The 23094-nt window shown below is 41.7% G+C and overlaps 1 protein-coding gene and 2 long non-coding RNA genes across 12 annotated transcripts in view; 2 read left to right on the top strand and 1 right to left on the bottom strand.

Annotated features, from left to right (window-relative positions):
• Positions 1-23094, bottom strand: part of APBA1 (amyloid beta precursor protein binding family A member 1) — a 101572-nt gene that overhangs the window by 24647 nt on the left and 53831 nt on the right. For 4 of the 10 annotated variants that reach the window (XM_080972520.1, XM_080972528.1, XM_080972529.1 and 1 more), the window contains exons 1-3: positions 13212-13362; positions 8134-9344; positions 1065-1166 (exon numbers count right to left, since the gene is read on the bottom strand). In XM_080972520.1, coding sequence (XP_080828646.1) covers positions 1065-1166; positions 8134-9291 — 1260 coding nt within the window. In that variant the 5' untranslated portion in view covers positions 9292-9344; positions 13212-13362. Of the gene's footprint in view, positions 1-1064; positions 1167-8133; positions 9345-13211; positions 13363-14852; positions 14959-23094 lie in introns of those variants that run through there. The other 6 variants (XM_080972525.1, XM_080972526.1, XM_080972524.1 and 3 more) reach the window with 3 other exon arrangements.
• Positions 2352-5252, top strand: LOC308458530. The gene is made up of 2 exons (XR_013977524.1): positions 2352-2660; positions 3648-5252. It is a non-coding gene; the product is annotated as an uncharacterized lncRNA (long non-coding RNA).
• LOC308458450 lies at positions 15007-22039 on the top strand. Its single transcript, XR_013977426.1, has 3 exons — positions 15007-15033; positions 21458-21551; positions 21854-22039. It is a non-coding gene; the product is annotated as an uncharacterized lncRNA (long non-coding RNA).

The following is a 23094-nucleotide window of genomic DNA, read 5'->3' as shown; positions in this document are numbered from 1 at the left end:
AATGGCTGGAGAAAGGAGGAGAGAGAGAGTACATGATACATTTTGAGAGTAACTTCATACTGGCACATTCCTTAACACGATAAGTGTCAGCCTGCCCTGAGAAACTGTGATTGGTATTTTTTAACTAAAAATTATTCTTAAGAAAGCTATTTCCCCAAATGGACAGAATAACTGTGTGCAGTTATTCAGAATATAGCTCTTAGGTTTGGCTGACACTGATATATCCTTCAGATTTCAGGAAAAGAGCATATATGTCCAAATGCCTGGAAATTTTGAGAGGGAAGTACCCCAACTTTAACATCTTGGTCAGCTGAGCCTGAGGGTGGGACATCTGCATTTCCACTTTTAGAAGAGAGATTCCTGAGGTTCATGTCTCCATAGTGTGTCCAGGCAGGTGATGCAGAAATGATTCAGTTCTGACTTTGCACAGCTAGAAAGTCTAGTGCCAATGAATTCCAAGGAATCAGTATCACTGCTGCCTTTAAGGAGCACATTTTATGTGCTCTTTGGAAAAGAGGTCCACCCCCAAAAAACCCCACATCAAATATTACTAGTAAGCAGACACTATAAAGAATTCTACTGTTAACCTATTAGGACAAATCATTTCAAAGTAAAGTAACATGCATGTCTTTGGGCAGCGGATTGTAGTACTATGGAAATTGGACTCTGCTTTGAGGAAAGACATTTGGAAAGTGTTGTGGCAATTCTCATTTCTCCCCTGAGGAAGGTGCTGCTGTTTGTTAAAAAAGAACTGTGGGAATATCTCTAATATACTAAATTTAGGAATAGTTATCAGTGATTCCAGCAGTGCTTACATCCAAGACCTCCAGTCTATTAAACATAACACTACCTAATAAAAGCTGCATTCCTAAATCAGATTGGATTCAAATTTCCTGGTGAATACATGTATTGCGGACTGCAGCCTAAATCTAAAAAGCTTATTGCTTACTATAAATAAATCATTTTTTAAAAGATTGTTTAATGCACAGAACACAATTAAGGAGTCCTAAATTTGGGGAACATTTCCAGTAAAACTACTGCTTTTAAAAAGACTTGTACTCTACCTCCTTCTTGGTGGGGGTTTCTGCTGTTCCACAGACATCTTGGTGATGCTGCAGACTTGATGATTCAGCGCCTCGTGGGGAAGATGAATCAGGAGATGGAGACTAGACAGAGAAAAGATACACAATGAAATAAAATGCTGACAGAACAATGAATGGTATTTGTTGCTTTGAGATTGAGGATTGGGCAGAGGGTTCCAGCAAAATTAAACATGCAGCATTTCATGGTATTATATTCAGATTTATATTTTCTTAGAAGCAAGTCCTATTAATTTTAGGTCTGCATAAATGTAAATAATAAAATTATTGTTGAACCACTAATTTGGGGGGGGGGAGCTGCAGATATGGGCAAAAGACAATGCAAGAAAACTGCACATTAATAAGTACATTAGGAAAAAAGTACATTAGTAAGAAGTGGGTCATATGATTTTCAACACCCCTGGTAGTGAGTTTTGGCTTAATACTGCTGATAAATATGTAATTAAGCAGCAAATTAAATTAAAGCCCATGACTGAGGCAACAACAAATCCAGACATTAAAACCCTCCCAAGTCATGCCTGAGAAAGCTGTTTATCAGGCTGTTTGTATAAACAGCACTTTTGTGGCTGGATATCTTTATCTTCTTTAAATCTTTACTTCTGGTCAAGTTCAATAGAAAGTAAAATCAGAGAGCCAAGCTTACATTGAAAATATGAGGACAACCATGTAATACAAAACTGAGTTCTAGTTTATGCAATGTAATCAGAAGTAAAAGGTAAAAAAAGTAAAGGACCCCATAGACAGTTAAGTCCTGGCAAAGGTGACTACGGGGTGCAGCACTCAGTGTAATCAGAAGTATGGAAGCAGAGAAAGATTTTTGAAAATTATTACTATTAGTATTTAAAGCCTTTTTATCTTGCTCTTTGGTTGGGGGAAAGAACTCTGACAGCAGCTTACAAATATCAATAAAACAACAGAAATTACATTTATAGGTGACAAAGCAAACCAACTCGGTTCTTATTTCTTTTACCATGCAGAGTCCCAAGCGGCAGCCAGGACATCTTCCAGGCTGCAGCTCTGCTCCTCTTTCCCCTTTGCCCCGTCTCGTGTCCCTCCCACCCCCAGTCAAGGGGGCAAGCCCCTTGGGAGCAATTCAGAGGATCATAGAATCATAGAGTTGGAAGAGACCACAAGGGCCATCGAGTCCAACCCCCTGCCAAGCAGGAACCAAGCACTTCTTGGGGATGCAGAGAAGCCCCTTGAACCCACTCTCAGAACCTCCGGGGCTTGGTTCAACAGAGCTCTGCTGAAGCCACGGGGACTTCCTGGCTAGCCAGCACCAGCGCTGCCGCAGCTGTGCCAGAGGCGGAAGGACGGCTGGCAGGAGCCTGCTCACACAAGACATCTTTGGAGCGAAGGCCTTGTCTGGAGACCAGCTGCTGCCGACCTCTAAACACAGGAGGAGGAGAGTCTGTCCTCCCCTCCCACCAAATACTGCTTTTTCAGAAAAATGGGGGAAAGTTCCCCTCCCGTGTCCATTGCAGTTCATCTTACTTCCCTCTTGCCAATGCCTTCTTTCTATTTGCTAAAAGAAAAGCCGGAGGAGAGAGTGAGTGACTAGTGGGGTGCCACAGGGTTCTGTCTTGGGCCCGGTCTTATTCAACATCTTTATCAACGACTTGGATGATGGACTCAAGGGCATCCTGATCAAATTTGCAGATGACACCAAACTGGGAGGGGTGGCTAACACCCCAGAGGACAGGATCACACTTCAAAACGACCTTGACAGATTAGAGAACTGGGCCAAAACAAACAAGATGAATTTTAACAGGGAGAAATGTAAAGTATTGCACTTGGGCAAAAAAAATGAGAGGCACAAATACAAGATGGGGGACACCTGGCTTGAGAGCAGTACATTTGAAAAGGATCTAGGAGTCTTGGTTGACCACAAACTTGACATGAGCCAACAGTGTGACGCGGCAGCTAAAAAAGCCAATGCAATTCTGGGCTGCATCAATAGGAGTATAGCATCTAGATCAAGGGAAGTAATAGTGCCACTGTATTCTGCTCTGGTCAGACCTCACCTGGAGTACTGTGTCCAGTTCTGGGCACCACAGTTCAAGAAGGACACTGACAAACTGGAACGGGTCCAGAGGAGGGCAACCAAAATGGTCAAAGGCCTGGAAACGATGCCTTATGAGGAACGGCTAAGGGAGCTGGGCATGTTTAGCCTGGAGAAGAGAAGGTTAAGGGGTGATATGATAGCCATGTTCAAATATATAAAAGGATGTCACATAGAGGAGGGAGAAAGGTTGTTTTCTGCTGCTCCAGAGAAGCGGACACGGAGCAATGGATCCAAACTACAAGAAAGAAGATTCCACCTAAACATTAGGAAGAACTTCCTGACAGTAAGAGCTGTTTGACAGTGGAATTTGCTGCCAAGGAGTGTGGTGAAGTCTCCTTCTTTGGAGGTCTTTAAGCAGAGGCTTGACAACCATATGTCAGGAGTGCTCTGATGGTGTTTCCTGCTTGGCAGGGGGTTGGACTCGATGGCCCTTGTGGTCTCTTCCAACTCTATGATTCTATGATTCTATGAGTGCTGAAGAGATCTGTATCACTCCATAAGTTTGCAGCGACTAACCAGAAGTGACAACGGGACAAAATAAATGTGGTTACACATTGTGAAAAGCAAACTCTCCCTCCACAGTCACTTAAAAATCTCACAAATAGCAGTTCTCTACAACCTACAACCATTTTAAAAAAATACACCACAGGTGCAGAGTTTTATTTTTAAGAATTATTCTATTCTTCTGTATCATTCACAATATTATAGAACAACGGCTATATTCAGTAATAAGGGCTGTATTCTTCGCAACTATGTTGCTTGGATTTCTAATGCAGTATCCTTTGTGCACTGCAACCTTTGCATCAGAAAAATGAATATTAAGCACCACTTGAATATACTTATTGTTCTTAACTAAAAAAATTCAAAAATATTCTGTTTTTCCTATCATAATTGTTGTTATGGTAAGAACCAAAACACCAGAACAGATCCAAATTTCAAAAGAAAATATCCAAGATGCTTCTGCACGCTCCTACATCATCCATACATAGAAATGTCAGAGCAACACAACATTAACCTTATTAAAAGTTTGGAATTGTGCAGACAGAACACCTTCAGGGGTTAAGTAAAAAAAATCCTAAATTGACAGTTACTCTCTTGCTACAATTCACTTACCATTCTCCTAAGATACTCAGCCTGATACATCCAAAAATTCTCCATTTTGATTTTGCTGCTGTTCTGCTCAACTTCAGAGTTGTCTGCTAATTGCTAACAATCAAGTGCCACCAAATTACTTTTCCCAGTGGTGTTATGTGCCTGGAACTTGAAATTGAAGCCTGTAACAAGAGATGCTGCTAGTATCCTATCTATGTAGATTAATCTTATTTGATACTGAATGGTTGTCAAACACCCATACATAAGGAGGTCATTCTCCCTTAGCAAGCAACTATTCCTTTCATTTATTGCCTTGAAGACATACATTTCTAGCAGAATTGCAGTACTATTGGTATCTTCTGAATAAGTAATAAGTGATATTAATGTACAGTTAGGTGGTTAAAGTACAAAGATTTTTTTAAAAAGCAAGCATAATTTAAGAGCTATTATAGTGATGCAATTCCCCCCCAGAAAAAAGTTTATAACTGAAAGTAAAGCATAATTATAATTGGACCTGAAGTTAATAATGACTAGAGAGTCTCATCGTTTCCCCTCAAAGTTTGACTACGTCTAGATCCAACCCAATGTACAGTCTGATCCTAGACATTTCATCCGATTATGGAATAGCCACAAGGACAAAGTGCTACCATGGCTCAGGCTTACTGGCAAATGTAATAGAATTCAGTTTTTCAAGCAGATTTAAAGCTTTTATTACAAGCCCTGAGCCTTTGGAGTAGATCAGACTAAGAATAAGGGTTCTTTAGTCCCTGCAGAGTAAGAAAGTCCCCATTTTTGTCTTCTGGCTAGTGGAGGCCCTTAGGAGGCATAGTCATAATATTTCCTTTTTCCCCTTCTTGCATTTTTCACAAAGTTAGAATGAATTGTCTATAGTAAAAATGTTCCTTTGTTTGTATGTCCAACCCTGGTCTTTGATTAAACTGGGCTTCTGATAAAGTTTTATACATATAAAAATAAAAAATTATGGAAAACCTAAAGCTATCCTTCAGATCTGTACTTTTGTAATATGCATCTTCCTCCTAGCTATGTCCCCGCATTCAAGACCATGTCTTCTTTTTTCAGGTTTCCATTTAAAGGGAAATTACCTAGGCTAGGAACTTCTTGTACTCGAGTCTATTTCACTTTTCCATTTTGGTGAACAAGCCATGAGGACTTGGTGCAAGCAGGAAAATAGTGAACATACATTTTATCTTTCCATATATTACTTGATTCTGAATTCTATGAACTGATATATATGTATTTGACATCTCAGTCTTACATGCAGGGCACACATACAACTCCAAAGAATTCTGAATCAAGCCTTTCATGGTTATTTGGAAAAAATATATCCCCCCCCCCCTTTAACAGTGGTATCTTAGTCAGCAAAAGTCTAAGTATTCAAGCATGTAAAAAAACTGAAAATTACTTGGGCCACTGCATAATTTTGGAAGTTAATTCTATCAACCAAGGTCCAATGGAATTCCATCTGTGCTCCAAAGAGCAGCTCTAAAACCTTGGCTGTGCAAATGTCAGGCCCAGCATCATCCCATCCGCATAGCTGGTGACATTATTTCAGGCTCCTGCAGCACCTGAAAGCTGCTCCATTATTCAAGGCGCCTTTGCTACTCCCTTCGTTAATGATAGATGAGCCCTGCTGTGGAAAAACTGGGGCTCTGCAAAGCTGCACAGCACCAGGCAGAGAACAAAGGAAACCTGTGGACCCAAAGGCAAGCGAAAAGAAAACAAAGGATATTACCCCTAAGGGAGGCGGAAAAGAGAAAGGTCTTCCTCAGAAATGTTACATTCCACTTACAAAACCAGACCATCCATGTGCATCATTTACTAAACATCATGAAAACAAATCCACCAAGTCTGAGGTTTGCAAGCCAGGGAAGAGCTGTCACAAACTGTCCTTCTGCACCACTGAGCAAAAGGCATTTGGTGTAAATAAAAAGGCACTGCATGGGATGGACATGCAAAGTTGGGAAAGGATACCTTTTATTGAGTCAACTCATAATGGTCAAAAAACACTTCTTTTGGGGAAACCATGAAGTGCTCTTAATTAAGACCCTCTCTTTAATTTAGTGGTTTCTAAACTTTTGCTAAGAGAAATTCTCCTATGAGATTATTAGAAGCTGCAAGCTATTATTATTTCTCCAAAATATTTCTCCATCATCATCATGCATGAAGTTAGAGAAGTTGAACAATGTACTAAGTTTGGGATGTCCTACTTGTTTCCATTACTTTAATATTTTTGCTACTATATTTTATTATGAAGGCTGCCCTTGGCTATTCATGTGGAATAGAAAAGGATTTCTTTTAAAAAATATGAAAGTTGGGGTTCTCAGAATTCTAACAAAAGCCTGAATATATTTGCTTAGGTTAGCAAATATACTCAATACTCAAAACCCCCACCATTTGGGAGCAACTGAATCTATACAAGTATCTCAGAAATTATGCTGCAAGTAAACAAAACTTCAATCTTACTGTCCACTACAGCTGAAAATCAAAACCAGCTTCACATGGGATGTGGCTGTGCGGAAAACAAGACCTGCAAAGGTCTTGCACTACCTGTCACACCATATTTCTATCTCATTTGAAAGGCAATTCTTGCATCTCTCCCTGTGGAAAATGTTGTGTCCTGTCCTTGCATTGGGAGTTTAAGCCTCATTTCTGGATAGCAGGGAGATGGGGGGGGGGGGCAGGAAGAGCAAGGCACCTGCTTCTCCCACTTCTTTTGCATAGCGATGCAAAAAGCCTTGCTGACATTCATTTCCAGTATCAATCAAAAAGTGCAGGATTTTTAAAAATCTCTGTTGATTGAGAAAATATCAGTTAACAGGGCTTTATCTTACTCAACCCATCCCTCCTATCAAATACCCTAATAGAAAATGATGGGGATGCAGCCTGCAAGCTTATATCTACGAAGCAGGCGCGCAACCAGACTCTGCAAAATAAGAACTCCCTACAGATAGTAACCCTAGTACAGGCTGAAGCACAAAGAATAGCTGGCTTCTGGCTTCATCAAAAGTTTAGTATATTTTGAGGCTCCAAAAAAACCCAATAGATGACAAAGTAATACATTCAAATCTGATAAAGTGCTGGGGCAGAAGCACATTTAGGCTGCTATAATTCCACTGAAGTCAACTGTACAGGATTTTAGCCTGATTTGTTTATTATTATTTTATTTAACAAAATGTATACAGCACTTACTCAACAGAAAATCGCTAAGTAGTTGGCAATCAACAACCTAAAACATTCATTAAAGCCTTGCCATTCACTGGACTGAATTCCCACAGCAAATATTCTGAGGCATCCAGTGGTGCTTTAGGAAACACCAAACACAAAAACATTAATGGGAGATGGAGGAACACTTCCTTTGCATGGCAACTGAAAACAAGAACGCGGTTTCTGAATCTACTAATCAACACAGGCTGATCATGAGCAGTGGAAGAAAACAAGTCTGCTGCCTGGATGACTGAAAAACTAACAAGAATTCAAAAGAATATTGACCATGACACCACTGCAGTTCCACATGACACTATGCTAGTGCTCAGCAACACACAGCTTCTATTAGAAGCAAATGCATCAACGCAAATATTTAGAAATTAACCAAAGCCACATCTAAATATTATTTTTATATTTCTTTTCCTTTTTTGCCAATGCTTAATAATAAAGGTTATTAAGGCCAAAGGAGAATTTGTAGTGTAATAATTCTGATTTCCAAACACAATTAATAAGGAAAAATAACATTTAACTATGTGTCGTCATCCCCCGCAAGTAGTTAAAAACACAATAAGAAAACCGAATGTTAAGACTATGCAGTTTTGTGCAATTTTCATAGGTTTTCTTATTATGTGAGCCGTTTGGTATACTCACATCTCCCTCTAGTGGACCCTGATCCTCCCTATCCCTGGTTGGGCTGATGTCCTGTCTCATCACCCAAATGGGCTCTTTGGGTTCATCGGGGGTATAAGGAGAACGGATGGTCCTAGTCTTCACTTCCTCAATAGCTTCCTTAATGTCTTTGATAGCCAGGGATATTGCATCCCTTTTCTCCTTGCTGTATCTCTGCACTGGATCTCCCACATTAACTGTAGGTCTAGCGCCAACAGACAGCGGACGGTTGCTTTCATGGTGAACATGAGCAGGAGCATCACCAGGGTCCACATTCTGCTCTGCTTCTGGCATGTCTTCAGCAGCTTTGTCCAGGCTCTGAGAACTCATGCTCTGCTTGACTTCAGCCACAATTTGGTCAATGTCTTCCTCTTGTTCATAACTGTCCATCCTTGGATAGGGAGCAAACTCTGCCTCTTTCTCAGGGCTGTCAGACTCTCCATCAGAGCGCTCATCATAGTGGTGGAGTCGGGCACCGAGAGCTTCCTTTCGATAGTTGTCAGCTTCCTCCCTCTCTTGCTCGTAGAGTCTAAGGCCTTCCCGAACATCCAGGTCAGGCGTGTCACCTATCTCCTCATAGACATGTTCCTGCAGCCCATAGTCGGCATAGGGCTCAGCATACTGCTCATCTTCCCCCCGGTGGAAGAGCCGGTGGGTGTACACATAGCCTGAATAAGCAGCATTCATGGCTTCCTCGTGCTCAATGGAGTGGAAGTGCAAGTGGTTGGGGAGAGTTCGGTTACGAATCGTCTCCGCATGTTCTGCCTCAGCATTTTCTGTGTACTCCTCTGCCTCGGGCCTGTACTGCACTGCATAGGCACTCTCATCCTCATTGTCCAGCACTCGGTCTCCTTCATAGGCATCCTCCACTGGGGCTATGACATCTCCCTCAGCAGTGTCCGTGTGGTTGTGGAAGCCGCTCTCCGTGCTAGCTGACCGTGCCAACGTGCCCTCCTCCTCTTCCTGTCGAGAACGTCCTTCAAGGCTGCTGTTGGCACATCTCGGGTAATGACTGGCATACTGGGGCTGTTCATCCTCTACCTCAGAATGTTCCAGGTCAGCCTCCACAGATTCATTCACCACTCTGCTCCTTAGTTCATCATTCACCTCTCCTTCAGCTGGTCCCTCAAAATGGTTCATGGCAGGTTCTCGAGGGAGCCTCACTTATTCTATTGACATTTTGTGTGTTGAGGCTGTAAAGAAGGACAAAAAATGAACACCTCTTATTACACAGGAACAAGGAAGGAGTTTCTTAAAGCCCTGTAGAATTAATATAACAATACAGTATCAGTTGGCTTTTTTTGATTTTACATAAAATAAACTGTTATTTATTTATTTATTTGATTGATTGATTTCTATCCAGCCCTATACCCAAAGGTCTCAGGGCGGTTCACATAAACTGTTGCCTTATATGCTGTAAAGAATCAGACATGTGAGTTCTGATAAGCTGAAAATTTAAGTAAAGTGTTACCAAAAATTAATTTAAGATATTAGCAGAAAACCCTAGCAAGAATGGAGAGAATGTATTGGATACTAGCTGACTAGCCAGAATTTAACAGACAAGCAGACAAGATGGACAGCGTGAGGCATATTCTGCAAAGGAAACGTGCTCAGAATAAGAGACCGAAGGAGGAGGGCAAAAGGCAAGGGACAGAGAAGAACATACTGAGGACAGATGCCGCCTGGGGTAATATGGTTAACAGAACAACTGGGAAATGCTCTAAGTAGGCAAACTGTGGAGAATAACAGAACAAAAGATTATACAAAAGGGATCTGACAGAAACAGAAAAAAATAAAAACAGGGAAGTGAAAACTGAACTCACTAGGTGATAGCCAACTAAGCCATTATTTTGAGGAGGCCCACTGAAACCACTGACAAGCCATTTCAATGGTCCTACTCTGACCCACTGAATAAATCCAAGGGGAAGAAAACGGCAGAGAAGTACATGCAATGAACAGTTCTTGTCTCTAAAAACTTAATTGCCTGCCCTGAGCCTTTTCTTTTCTCCACATTGAAGTAAAGAACTTCACCTCCGACCTGTTAAGAGAGCCCCACAAAGAGGTATAAGAAAATAAATGGGCTCTTCTCTCCCCCCCCCCCCCGCAAGCTGCTGGAAGCCATTTTACTTTTCTGAGCAAAGCTGAAGGCTCTGATATGCAGCATTATGAATAAGGCCGGTTCTGGAACACGAAGAGTCATCACGCCATACACTCAAGGGGAAGTAAAAATTACAGCTTTTGGTTTATGGCCATTTAGAGAAAGGGGGGAAGGTGTTTGTCAAACAGGAACATTTATAACTTGAAATGACTATAAATGGATGTGCTATGCCAATAAATATTTAGCACACCGATAGCACTGATGTAGAGCCAGAAATCTGTGAATCTAACACTTAAATGCTCCTGCTATGTCATGGGGGGAGAATTTTGTTAGCACTGGATAGTCTGGAAGCACACACTATATTTGATCCCTCGGTTACTGTACGAAGAAGCGGCAACAACCATCTCTAAGCAGCTGCCAGGATAATTCATTAGAGAGATAAGAAAAACAATTTTAAAATGGTGGGACCAAATTCCAAGGCTGGGATGGGAGAGACCTTCCCAGCCAAGGTGTGCATCTTAGACAGGTCACCACTGCCAGGCTCTGAGGGTTCCCTGGGCATGGGCAGAAGTCAAGAAGAGTGTGTTCTCGCTCTCTCTCTCTCCCTCCAATCTATATATTAGCTCTCTCTCTCAATAGAGAGAGGAGGAGGATACGAGAGCATAAGCAGAGGGGCAAGGCACTTTTGGTCTCACTGAAGGAAGTCGAAAGATGGTTTTTATTTCCTCTTCCATCATAATCACATCTCAGGGAACACTGAGTGAAAATGTGGTCGTGTGTACCCCATAAATTCATGCCACAGACCAAGAATAACTGCAAACTAACTTTAGCAATTGTGTGGGCAAAGGCCCATTAAAAAAAAAAAAAGAATAAGCACACTTCAGCTAAAATCAACTTTAGGAAATAGCTGCCATCAAAATAATTTTACAAAATTCACAAATTAAAAATATGCACACTCAAAGTTTCTGTATTTGCACTGAATGTTCACATTCACTTATGTCTCTGCACTTTAAGGCAGCTGTGGTATTTATTATGATGTCTCCACATACAAACACCTTCAGTAACAAATTGGTCAACTTGGATCCAGGGAAAGGTCTGTAATTTTCATAAATGTCTCATGATACTGGCACCTGAGTAGACTTCAAAGGACTTTTTACATAGCACTTTCACGTCCTCTAAATTTAATTGAAATTGACATCCAAGAGCAGCTGGGATTTATAGCATCACTTGATGTATGTATGCTTTGTGGTCTCAAATGAGTACTGTACAGTAATAGCGGAAAGGCAGGATATAAATCTTTTAAACAGTGTATTTGACACATCTGAAGGAATCAACGCCAGTCATTTGTAGCCTAGAAGAAATAATGGGTAAAATCCAACACTGTGCTAAGGTGAACATTCTTTCAGTGCAAGGATTTCTCCTAGTGCAAGAAGATGTTTCCCCCCTCCCTCTGTGCACCCCCTAAATCAGTTCTAGGAGTTTCCCCCACCTTCTAGAGCTGATTTGGGGGTGGCAGAGGGCCCACACAAAGAGAGGCCTTGTTGCACAACTGGAAATCCTTGCACTGATGAAACTCATTAGAAGAATACCATCCAATGAGCCAGGTTGTGTTAAGAGTCCTTGGTTAGACACCTGAAAACAACCTAATTCATCCAAACATACCAACACTATTTTCAAGTCATGGCTAATTAAAATTTTAAACTTAGGAATGCATACTTTAATATATGCAACAGAGCTGTCTTAATGCTGAATTAAAATGAAAATAAGCAGTATCACCTTGAGTATGCATTGTAAAACATACACACATGCATAATGTCTAACTTGATTTTAATCAGCTATCAAAAGGCTTCTGTGACTCAAGAGTACCATTTGTTCCATACAAATTCTATAAAGAAGCTACGCAGAAGGATATAAGCAGGCACCAAAGCTTCCCACCTCAAAACCAGATATTAAGTAGAAGCAGCTACAAATGAAAAAGTAGCAAGAGAGAGAGCAATCCAACAAGCAGTCATATGCATAATCATATGTAAGAAGTGCCCAGGACTGAACACAGGATTTTGCTTCCATCTTATAAAGGCTTCTCGGCCTTTTGGCTAAGATCAAGTGTAATATCTTAATTTAAATTAGGGGTGGGCAACCTGTTTTCTGTTGAGAGTCACATTCCCCTGAAGGTAATACATTACTGTGGGCAGAGCTAATGTCAGCAGTGAGAGGGGCCAGAGGAGGACCACCCCCTTTTTCCTCTCCCCCCCCCCAGCCCATCCAGGGAGGAGCAGGCTGCTCCTGCCCGAGGCCTGAACTGAGAGCTCTGCAGAGCTTTTGCAATTAGGCCACGGCCTGCACGCCACCCTAGGACAAGAAGTTAAATTGTAGACGTCTTTCAAAGTACTGTTTCTCACCAAACTACTATTAACTTTATGATGTTTTTAGTTCCTAGAGCATTTTAGCATCTTTACTGCATTCAGAATAATGTGAGATACATCATACTTATTCCCATTTTACAATAAGGGAAAAAATCCCAGGCCTTGCAACAAGCCCATGAGAGAAGCAGACATTTGTCACTAGATGCGCCAATCCCAGCCTCTGGCTTCAATGGGGAAGAGCAGAAAGCCAATAATTTGATAAAATATTTTATATCACGAGGTCTGACACTAAACTATTTTAGGGGGAACCTGGTGTGAAACCTTATAGAAAGCTTTTCTGGCAATGGCTGCTTAATACAGAGGTTTACCCTAACAAATGTAAAAGAGTGAAACCCATTTTTACAAGAGGACTAAATTAAAGGACACAGATTAATCATTCAAATGGCCACAAAAAGTAGTCTTGCTGCAGGCATCGTATTTCTATGAGATGCTCTCCTCTCTCCTAAACACATATAAAATTATATTCAAATGCCTTCCTGTAATTTTCCATCGACAAGAGAAGTATTAGGTATCACATGGCTTTGCAAATAAAGACATACAACATTGCAGGGAAATGTAGCGCTCTCTCCCAATATTTGCTCACGGCACATAGCAGGAAGTCCTTTCTAAGCACTCCTGGCTCTGAGCTCAGACCCTGATGGATGGCTTGGCCTCTGGTGTTCCTGGCTTCTTGCAGAACTTCTCTAGTGACTGCACAAAAACAATTCATAATTCGGACAGGGTTTTTTCCAAACCAACATCCTACAGTCACCTCCCCCTGCCCCTGTGACCCCCCCACCAAAAGCTCTCAAGGTTTTATTTCTCCAGTGTCTATACATGACATTTATTGCTTGCTTGCTTGCTGATTGATTGATTGTTATTTATTGCTTAGTCCAACTGAACTTTTACTTTCCTTATACCAGTTGACTCTGATTGCTAGTCTTTGGAAAATACTCTTCCTTGTCAGTGTTCAGGAAAATGTAATAACTGACCCTTCCCCTTCAGCAATTATAAGGATTTGGCAAATGTGGCATGCTGTGAAATCAAAGCAGCCCAGCCAATGGCTAAGAGAGCTCCAAGACACAAGCGATCGCTTTTCTGCCTAATTTCACAAACATACATTATTTGTATTTGCTTGTACATATTTTTGTAGTTTGAAAGCGTCTGTATGGAAATATTTCACAGGGAATCTAGGTTTGTCTGAAATTCAATTTATTCCTCTGATGGTCTGTGACAAATGCTATTTGGTAAAAGGAATTAGCACAGATATGTAGCTCTCTTGTTGCAAAGGAACAACCTCAATTACTTTTGTAATGGGAGCAGCACAGACATGGAGTGATGAATGAATAAAAATCCAACATGTGGGGAAACACATTTTCAAAGGTAGAATTTTTAATTGTGTTCCACACTCCTCCATTGCTCCCAGATACAATTTTTCTTGCTCTTGCATGAAAACAATTTCCTTCGGGGGGGGCAATATAACACATAGGCTTTCAAATATTGTATTTGTATTATTGTAGTCCTTTTGATGGAGAGCAAAATCTCACCATCTGCCTTTCATTCACGATACTATTTCTAGTACATATACCGTATTTTTTGCACCATAACACTCGCTTTTTTCCTCCTAAAAAGTAAGGGGAAATGTCTGTGCGTGTTATGGAGGGAATGCCTACGGGTGGCATGCCTACGGATTTTCCTCCTCTAAAAACTACGTGCGTATTATGGTCAAGTGCGTGTTATAGAGCGAAAAATACGGTAGTTAACGACCTTCATGTATAAAGCGCATTACAAAAGCAGTCATGTTAACCAGGTTATAGAGAATTATTTTTGACTTTAAAGATCAAGGAATTTCATACAGCAAGTCTTCATAAAGAAAAGTCGTTATTAGCTGAAGTATTCCTATCCTGTCACTCTGCACAAAGATGCCCCAAGGTGGCTATTTTGGCTAAGGCTTTCGAATAATTTCTGTAGTTCACATGTATATGATTGAATAAAGGTACTCACACATTTCTACCAAATCCAGCATTCAAAGTGTCCAACTTAAAGACAAAATGTTATAAGCAAATAAAAACATGACAGACAAAACTAATAAATTCAGTCTTAAATGTACCATCTTCAAGTCCACAAGATGTCTATATAATGACATCTGTTTGCATATTTTAGCAAATGTAAAAAGGATTTGAATATAAGCCTCTGCCTACCATCTCTTTTTTTCCATGTGGAATCTTTAGGATGATATATGCCGAGCAATCTCCTATGAAGCTTCTAGTGGGAGTTCTACATAACTTTAAAAAACTATGGTATTGTCAGTTTGTGACATCATTCCACATTCCACACATGTTCTATTACCATCCAGCAAAGACCAACAATAGGGCTCAAAAGGTAGGACAGACTCTATCTATCTATCTATCTATCTATCTATATTGCAGTCAAAGACCAGACAGCAAAGTGAACAACAGCAACATATGCCACCTCTGCATGAAGAAGTGGGTGTAATTAAAAATTCCCTATAAACTTATTTACATTAAAAAGAACACTCCTTCAGCTAAAATCTGTATTCCAGAGATTAAAATCGGTATTCATTCATTGGCCCTCACAGTCACCACAGCCTTTCTTGATAGGACAGTATAGTTTGAGGGCAAAAAGCAGACTGTTAACTTTCCTCTTTTAAACCAGGACAGTAACAAAATAAAGCTATTTGCTTCATGTCTTCTGGAGTTTCTGGGCATTTTTTCATCACAGCCTTTGTTTCCTTCCCTCCTGCTTCCATTTTTTCTCAGGCCCTGGACAAGACAAACTGAACCATCCATTTCCAATTTGCCTATGCTTAGGGAGGCACAGGCAGAAGAATGTCTCCATTCAGACGTCACACTTCCCAGGGTTCAAACCATGACTAAAATGTGCCACAGATTCTGTCCCCTTCTCCTTTTCTCCTGCATGGATTCCCAGCATTCCTTCAGATTTGCTCTAACCCAGAGGAAGCCATTGCACCACCAGATAATGTTGAACCACATCACCCATCATCCCATCAGGCTAGCTGAAGCTTATGGGAGTCCAGTAATATCTAGAAGGCAGTATGCTGGATACCCCTGCTCTAATCATATGCAACTTTCACATCCAAATCGGACAACCTAATGTTTAGCATTCACCAGGGCTGACCATTCTTGGTTAACAATAATCACAATTTGCTGCCACCATACTGAAGTATGGTTGAAACAAAACCAGGATAGAGAGCAGGACAGCTCTACCCACCAAAGAGTGGAGGGGAAGGGACAGAGGGGGTGGGGGATTTCTTTAATTTTTCATGGGAGCTCAGTATTGTAGATATTGAAGCGACAGAGGGCTGCAGCTGGTCTTTCTTTAAAAAAGATTTGCTTCAAGCTGTGACACCATGACAAAAAAGTGTCAGCTGCTACAGGGCAGTGTTCCTCATTGAGCATGGAGCAATGGGAATGCTGCATCATGTGCAGTGCCATTCCAGGGGCATTCTTTATAAAGAAATAAAAAAACCTGCCCCTATCAAAGATATCCCCTGGGAACAATGCTATGTCCTAAGACTGCCATTCCTACTGGGCCATTCTCCATGAGGAATGCTGCCAGGCAACTGCTGAGTACAGAAGATGCAGCAAAGCTTGTTAAAAACAATTCAGGAGAGACCAGCTACAACCTTTTGCTGCCTCATATCTGCAGTGGTAACTCTCTGCCTTCAGCACATTAAGAAACGTATCCAAACCCCTGAAGATTAAGAAACCAATCTGTGGGGCTTCCTTGGCCACCACCCCCATGCTCCCATCTTTCAGCTTATCACTGCAAGTGAATATTTCATCTTACCTCCAAGGTAAGCTGAAGCTCTTCATGATGTCAGACAAAAGCCTTTTCCAGCTTTCCAGCTGGAAACGCCAAAGATTGAACTTTTGAATTGAAAAAAAATCACAAGCTGTCCCACTGAGCCTCAGCCCTTTCCCTGTGGATGAGGCAGTGGGCTTAAGATACAGCTGTGACCAATGGCCAAAATTCAGTTACCATAAAGCTAGGATAAACTTTAAAAAGAACAATTTTAAAATATATGCACTGTCACACTACATAATTTAATCAATATATTGCCTGCCATTTAAGTAACTGAATTATACATTTGCTAATTGCCAAGGATTCAATATATAGGGCTCGTTTATGATACTGAAGGAACTCATAGAATCATAGAATCGTAGAGTTGGAAGAGACCACAAGGGCCATCGAGTCCAACCCCCTGCCAAGCAGGAAACACCATCAGAGCACTCCTGACATATGGTTGTCAAGCCTCTGCTTAAAGACCTCCAAAGAAGGAGACTCCACCACACTCCTTGGCAGCAAATTCCACTGTCAAACAGCTCTTACTGTCAGGAAGTTCTTCCTAATGTTTAGGTGGAATCTTCTTCTCTGGAGCAGCAGAAAACAACCTTTCTCCCTCCTCTATGTGACATCCTTTTATATATTTGAACATGGCTATCATATCACCCCTTAACCTCCTCTTCTTCAGGCTAAACATGCCCAGCTCCCTTAGCCGTTCCTCATAAGGCATCGTTTCCAGGCCTTTGACCATTTTGGTTGCCCTCCTCTGGACCCGTTCCAGTTTGTCAGTGTCCTTCTTGAACTGTGGTGCCGAGAACTGGACACAGTACTCCAGGTGAGGTCTGACCAGAGCAGAATACAGTGGCACTATTACTTCCCTTGATCTAGATGCTATACTCCTATTGATGCAGCCCAGAATTGCATTGGCTTTTTTAGCTGCCGCGTCACACTGTTGGCTCATGTCAAGTTTGTGGTCAACCAAGACTCCTAGATCCTTTTCACATGTACTGCTCTCAAGCCAGGTGTCCCCCATCTTATATTTGTGCCTCTCATTTTTTTTGCCCAAGTGCAATACTTTACATTTCTCCCTGTTAAAATTCATCTTGTTTGTTTTGGCCCAGTTCTCTAATCTGTCAAGGTTGTTTTGAAGTGTGATCCTGTCCTCTGGGGTGTTAGCCACCCCTCCCAGTTTGGTGTCATCTGCAAATTTGACCAGGATGCCCTTGAGTCCATCATCCAAGTCGTTGATAAAGATGTTGAATAAGACCGGGCCCAAGACAGAACCCTGTGGCACCCCACTAGTCACTCTTCTCCAGGATGAAGAGGAACCATTGATGAGCACCCTTTGGGTTCGGTCAGTCAGCCAGTTACAAATCCACTGAGTGGTAGCATAGTCAAGACCGCATTTTACCAGCTTCTTTACAAGAATATCATGGGGCACCTTGTCAAATGCCTTGCTGAAATCAAGGTAGGCTACATCCACTGCGTTCGCTTCATCAACCAGGCTTGTAATTCTGTCAAAAAACGAGATCAGGTTACTCTGACATGACTTATTTTTCAGAAATCCATGCTGACTATTGGTGATCACAGCATTCCTTTCTAGGTGCTCACAGACTGTTTGCTTAATGATCTGCTCCAGAATCTTCCCTGGTATTGATGTCAGACTGACTGGGCGGTAATTATTTGGGTCCTCTCTTTCCCCCTTTTTGAAAATAGGGACAACATTTGCCCTCCTCCAGTCTGCCGGGACTTCGCCTGTTCTCCAGGAATTCTCAAAGATGACTGCCAGTGGTTCTGAGATCACATCTGCCAGTTCTTTTAATACTCTTGGATGCAGTTCATCTGGCCCTGGAGACTTGAATACATCTAAACTAGCCAAGTATTCTTGTACTATCTCCTTAGTTATTCTGGGCTGTGTTTCCTCTGCTGAATCATTTGCTCCAAATTCTTCAGGTCGGGCATTGTTTTCTTTATCGGAGAAGACTGAGGCAAAGAAGGCATTGAGGAGTTCAGCCCTTTCTGTGTCCCCTGTTTGCATTTCACCTTCTTCTCCTCTGAGTGACCCCACTGTTTCTTTGTTCTTCCTTTTGCTACGAACATACCCATAAAAGCCTTTTTTGTTGCTTTTAACCTCTCTAGCAAGCCTGAGTTCATTCTGTGCTTTAGCTTTTCTGACTTTGTGTCTACACGTGCTGGCTATTTGTTTGAATTCCTCTTTGGTGGTTTCCCCCCTTTTCCATTTTTTGTACACATCCTTTTTTAATCTTAACTCAGTTAAAAGTTCTTTACATAGCCACCCTGGCTTCCTTAGGCACCTTCCATGTTTCCGTCTCATTGGTATTGCCTGAAGTTGTGCTTTTACTATCTCCCTCTTAACAAACTCCCAGCCATCATGAACTCCCTTTCCTTTTAGTATTACTGTCCATGGGATCTCACCCTGCACTTCCCTAAGTTTTATGAAGTCGGCTTTCTTAAAGTCAAGAAATTGAGTCCTAGTATGCTTGCTGCTCCTTTCCGCTGTATAGTAAACTTCAGAAGAGCATGATCACTCGTGCCTAATGATCCTTCCACTTCTACCCCACTAACCAGGTCATCAACATTGGTTAGGACCAGATCTAAAATGGCTGTTTCTCTTGTTGCTTCTCCCACTTTCTGGACAATGAAGTTGTCTGCAAGGCCAGTGAGGAATCTGTTTGACCTTATGCTCTTGGCTGAGTTTGACATCCAACAAATATCCGGGTAACTGAAGTCCCCCATTACTACTATCTCCCTTCCTTTTGCATGCTTGGCCATCTGTTCCAGGAAGGCATCATCTATGTCCTCCGTTTGGCTTGGGAGTCTATAGTAAACTCCCACAGTGAGGTCACTGTTATTCTTCTCTCCCTTAATTTTGACCCAAATGCTCTCACTTTGGCTTTGAGGTTCTAAATCTTGGATCTCTTCACAGGTATACACATCCCTGACATATAACGCCACTCCTCCTCCTTTCTTGTCTGGTCTGTTTCTCTGAAATAGATTGTATCCCTCCATTATTACATTCCAATCGTGGGACTTATCCCACCAGGTTTCAGTGATGCCTATTATGTCATATTTAGTTTGCTGTACCAAGAGCTCAAGCTCATCTTGTTTATTTCCCATGCTTTGCGCATTAGTGTACAGACATTGAAGTCCATTAATCATTCCCCCGTGTCTCTTATTTAAGGATTTTTTCCTCCCACCACTAGGTCTGCGTGCTGTTTGCTCCATTTGGGCTATGACATTTGGATGATCATCTTCATCAATTGATAGACTCCTACCTTCAGGAGCACTGTCTCCCTCCCCCACACTAGTCAGTTTAAAGCCCTCCTGATGAGGTTTCTGAGATTTTTGGCAAAAACATTTCTCCCAACCGTTGTGAGGTGCAGCCCATCGCTTGCCAGAAGTCCATCTTCAAGAAACTGCAGTCCGTGATCTAAGAATCCAAACCGTTCCTGTTTACACCATTTGCGAAGCCAGCTGTTCACTTCCACTATTTTTCCCTCTCTCCCTGGGCCACGTCGTTCAACTGGGAGGACAGATGAGGTGACAATTTGTGCATTTAATTGCTTCAATTTCCTGCCCAGAGCCTCGTAGTCTCTTTTGATCTTCTGGGGGCTATTGCTTGCAGTGTCATTGGTTCCCACATGAACCAAGAGGAAGGGGTAGTTGTCAGTGGGTTTTATGATTCCTTGCAGTCGTTCAGTTACATCTTGGATCTTAGCCCCGGGGAGACAGCACACTTCCCGAGACATCTTGTCAGGCCCACAGATCACTGCTTCTGTTCCCCTCAGTAGGGAATCTCCTATCACCACTACACGCCTCCTCTTAAGTTTGGTCGGGGTTCTTCCGTGAGCTGTCTGTTCCAAGGTCGCCTGCACATTCCCTGAGGGCTGACTTTGCTGCTCGTCTTCATATACGTGATCGACTGTAATGAGGGAGAGATCCTCAAATGGATTCTGCTCTTCGTCTTCCATGCTAGGGGAGAGGACCTCAAAGCGATTGTGTATTTCTAAACAATCAGAGCGAACCCTGGGCCTCCTACTTCTTTGAGTCACGTTTCTCCATATATCTGGCTCCTGTGTTGGTGAACTAGCCTCCTTCTCAGGGGAGTCCCCTGTCTCCTCCTTGGTGGAGACGGTGTGCTCTGTTGCTTCCAAGAAGAGCTCCAGCTCTCTAATTCTTTGGAGCGTAGCTACACGTTCCTCCAGTTGCTGGACTTTGTCTTTTAAGAGGGCAATCAACATGCAATTGCTGCAGGTAAAGCTGCCAGCAACCTTTGGCAAGATGGCAAACATTGTGCAGGAACCGCAGGCGACTGCAGCTGTTCCCTCCCCCTCCATCTTGAGAACGTGTCGTTGGGGGTGGCTACAGCGGTCCTCCATCATAAAAAGCGTGAAGACAGGACAAATAACTCCCCCCACAAAAAAACCTGGGTCTCCCCCAACAAACGTTTGAGACTAGCTCCCCTAAATCTAAAAGATGGATCAAACTGCGCGTGCCCCTAGGCTAATGAGCCACAAAGAAACACACACACAAGAAAACCCTTTTGCTCCTCCTTCAGCCGCTGCCCTGCAAGCTCAAACTGTAAAGTAACATACAATTTAATAACTAAAAACTGCATGGGGCAAGTTAGTTGTGACTTCAGTGGGTTTTAGTAACACACACCAACCACTAGGCCTAAAGCCACAGGAGAACCAAAGATATGAAAAAGAGATGGATGCAACCCAGCCCTGGGATTTCTTTCAGGGAGTGATGGCGCACCTTGGCAGGTGGATGAAGTAGTGTAAAAAGAGCTCTCTAAACTCTGGGAAAGAGCAGTAAAACGGCAAATGCAATTCAGTGTAAATGAATATTGTATACACAACAAATTCTAGCTTTTTTGCTATCTGTACATATCTTTTATGTCAGCATATGTACATTTCTTTCAAAACATCCATTTGTCTCTTTCACTTGTTTTTAGGACGTACATGCTAAACAAAACTACCATGTGAAATGGCCCTTCATGAAAACATATCTTTTTGACACTCCTTTCAATAACAGCAATTCAATCAGAAGTAAGAATACTTTAGACGCTGTTAATAATTAGAAGGTAGATAAACATTCACAAACAGTAATTTATGACCACTCTGCTCTCCTGCCAAATGGTGGACAGAAATCTTAACCACACTTTGGCATCTGATCCGAAATCCAGAGCAGCAGTCCAAGGGTGGCAGGTTGTGAACCACTCTGAGATCTACAGGTAGAGAGAGGGTGGTATACAAATTTAATAAATAAATAAGAAAAATCTTACACATCATGTGATTCTATGCTTCTAAGTTGCATTTGGAGAACTGAATCCACCCTCTTTGCTTTTCAGAATGTTTAAAATAACGTCACTCCTGGGGGAATCACTTAGGATTTACTGGAATGTGTCCAGCAAAGTCCCACTCAGAATACTCACTGTTATCAATGGACTCTACATAGATTGGATTGGGTTTATTTTGACTATGAAGTTGTTGAATGCAACCCAGTGACAACAAGGAAATAAATTTTAGCATTCAAATTTTGTATCTTTCATATTTCAAACAATATTTCAAATGTGAGTTAAGTCATCATAAGCAGTCTAATATCTGTTGAAAAAAATAAAAGCAAGCATGCAAATGGCGTAAGAACATGCATCATGCATCACGGTGACAAATGCTGCTACAACTTTTTGTATGGTCAAAAGCAGACCATTTTGAAAATTAAAAATACCTTTAAAATGTTAACATTGCTGTGAATGTTTACCTTAAAAACAACAGCCCCAAAGGGCAGCAACATTAATGCTGATATTCTGATTATTAATTTTAGAATTAGGTTGCTAATATATTATTTGTGGGGAGAGGTGATATTGGCTCTTTCCAGAAAACAGAGCTTTAGTGGAAAGCAATGGATTAGGGATCAGCACATTCTTCTCTTTCCCTTGCTCCCTTATCCCTCAGACAAAAGAGAGAGCACCTCCCTGTTGCTAGGTTTAAAGGATTTGACATTTGTTTGAAAATAATGCTGTCAAGAGGCAGGCGTTAATCCCAACAGCTTCTTCCAGTTTCAGCTGCCAGCATTCCTCAGAGGCCCAAGCATACTTCATCCACAAATAGTATTAAAAGGGAATGATGTTACTCCTTGGAGAGAATGAGGGTGAAAACTTTCACTGCCGTTAATGTTGAGTTATAAGCAACATTCTCAGCAGCATCCAGAAGCTACTAAATATCCTGTACCTTTTAATACTATCCCCCGACCCACCACAATTTCTCCATTAATTGGAGCAAGCTTGTTTTCTCCTGCTCTGGAGGGTGGGACTTGAACCCATGGCTTCAAGTTGGATGGCCGTCTGTCACCAATGCTTTAGCTAAGATTCTTGCATTGCAGGAGGTGGACCAGATGTCCCTTGCAGTCCCTCTCAACTCTACAGTTCTATGATTCTGGTACATAGCATATTCCACATGTTAAGGGTTTGGACATTACAAAAAATACTGAATACATAAAATACTTTTTTTTTCTGCATTTGTCTGGAAGATGAATTTGTTTAGCTTCCCCATCTCACAACACAGGATATCATCCAACAGATTTCATCCCAGA

The sequence above is a fragment of the Podarcis pityusensis genome (assembly GCF_964106645.2).
Source record: "Podarcis pityusensis genome assembly, chromosome: 11".
In the NCBI taxonomy this organism is placed as follows: domain Eukaryota; kingdom Metazoa; phylum Chordata; class Lepidosauria; order Squamata; family Lacertidae; genus Podarcis; species Podarcis pityusensis.
The sequence above is the reverse complement of the archived record's forward strand: the minus strand, read 5'-3'. Positions and strand labels throughout refer to the sequence as shown.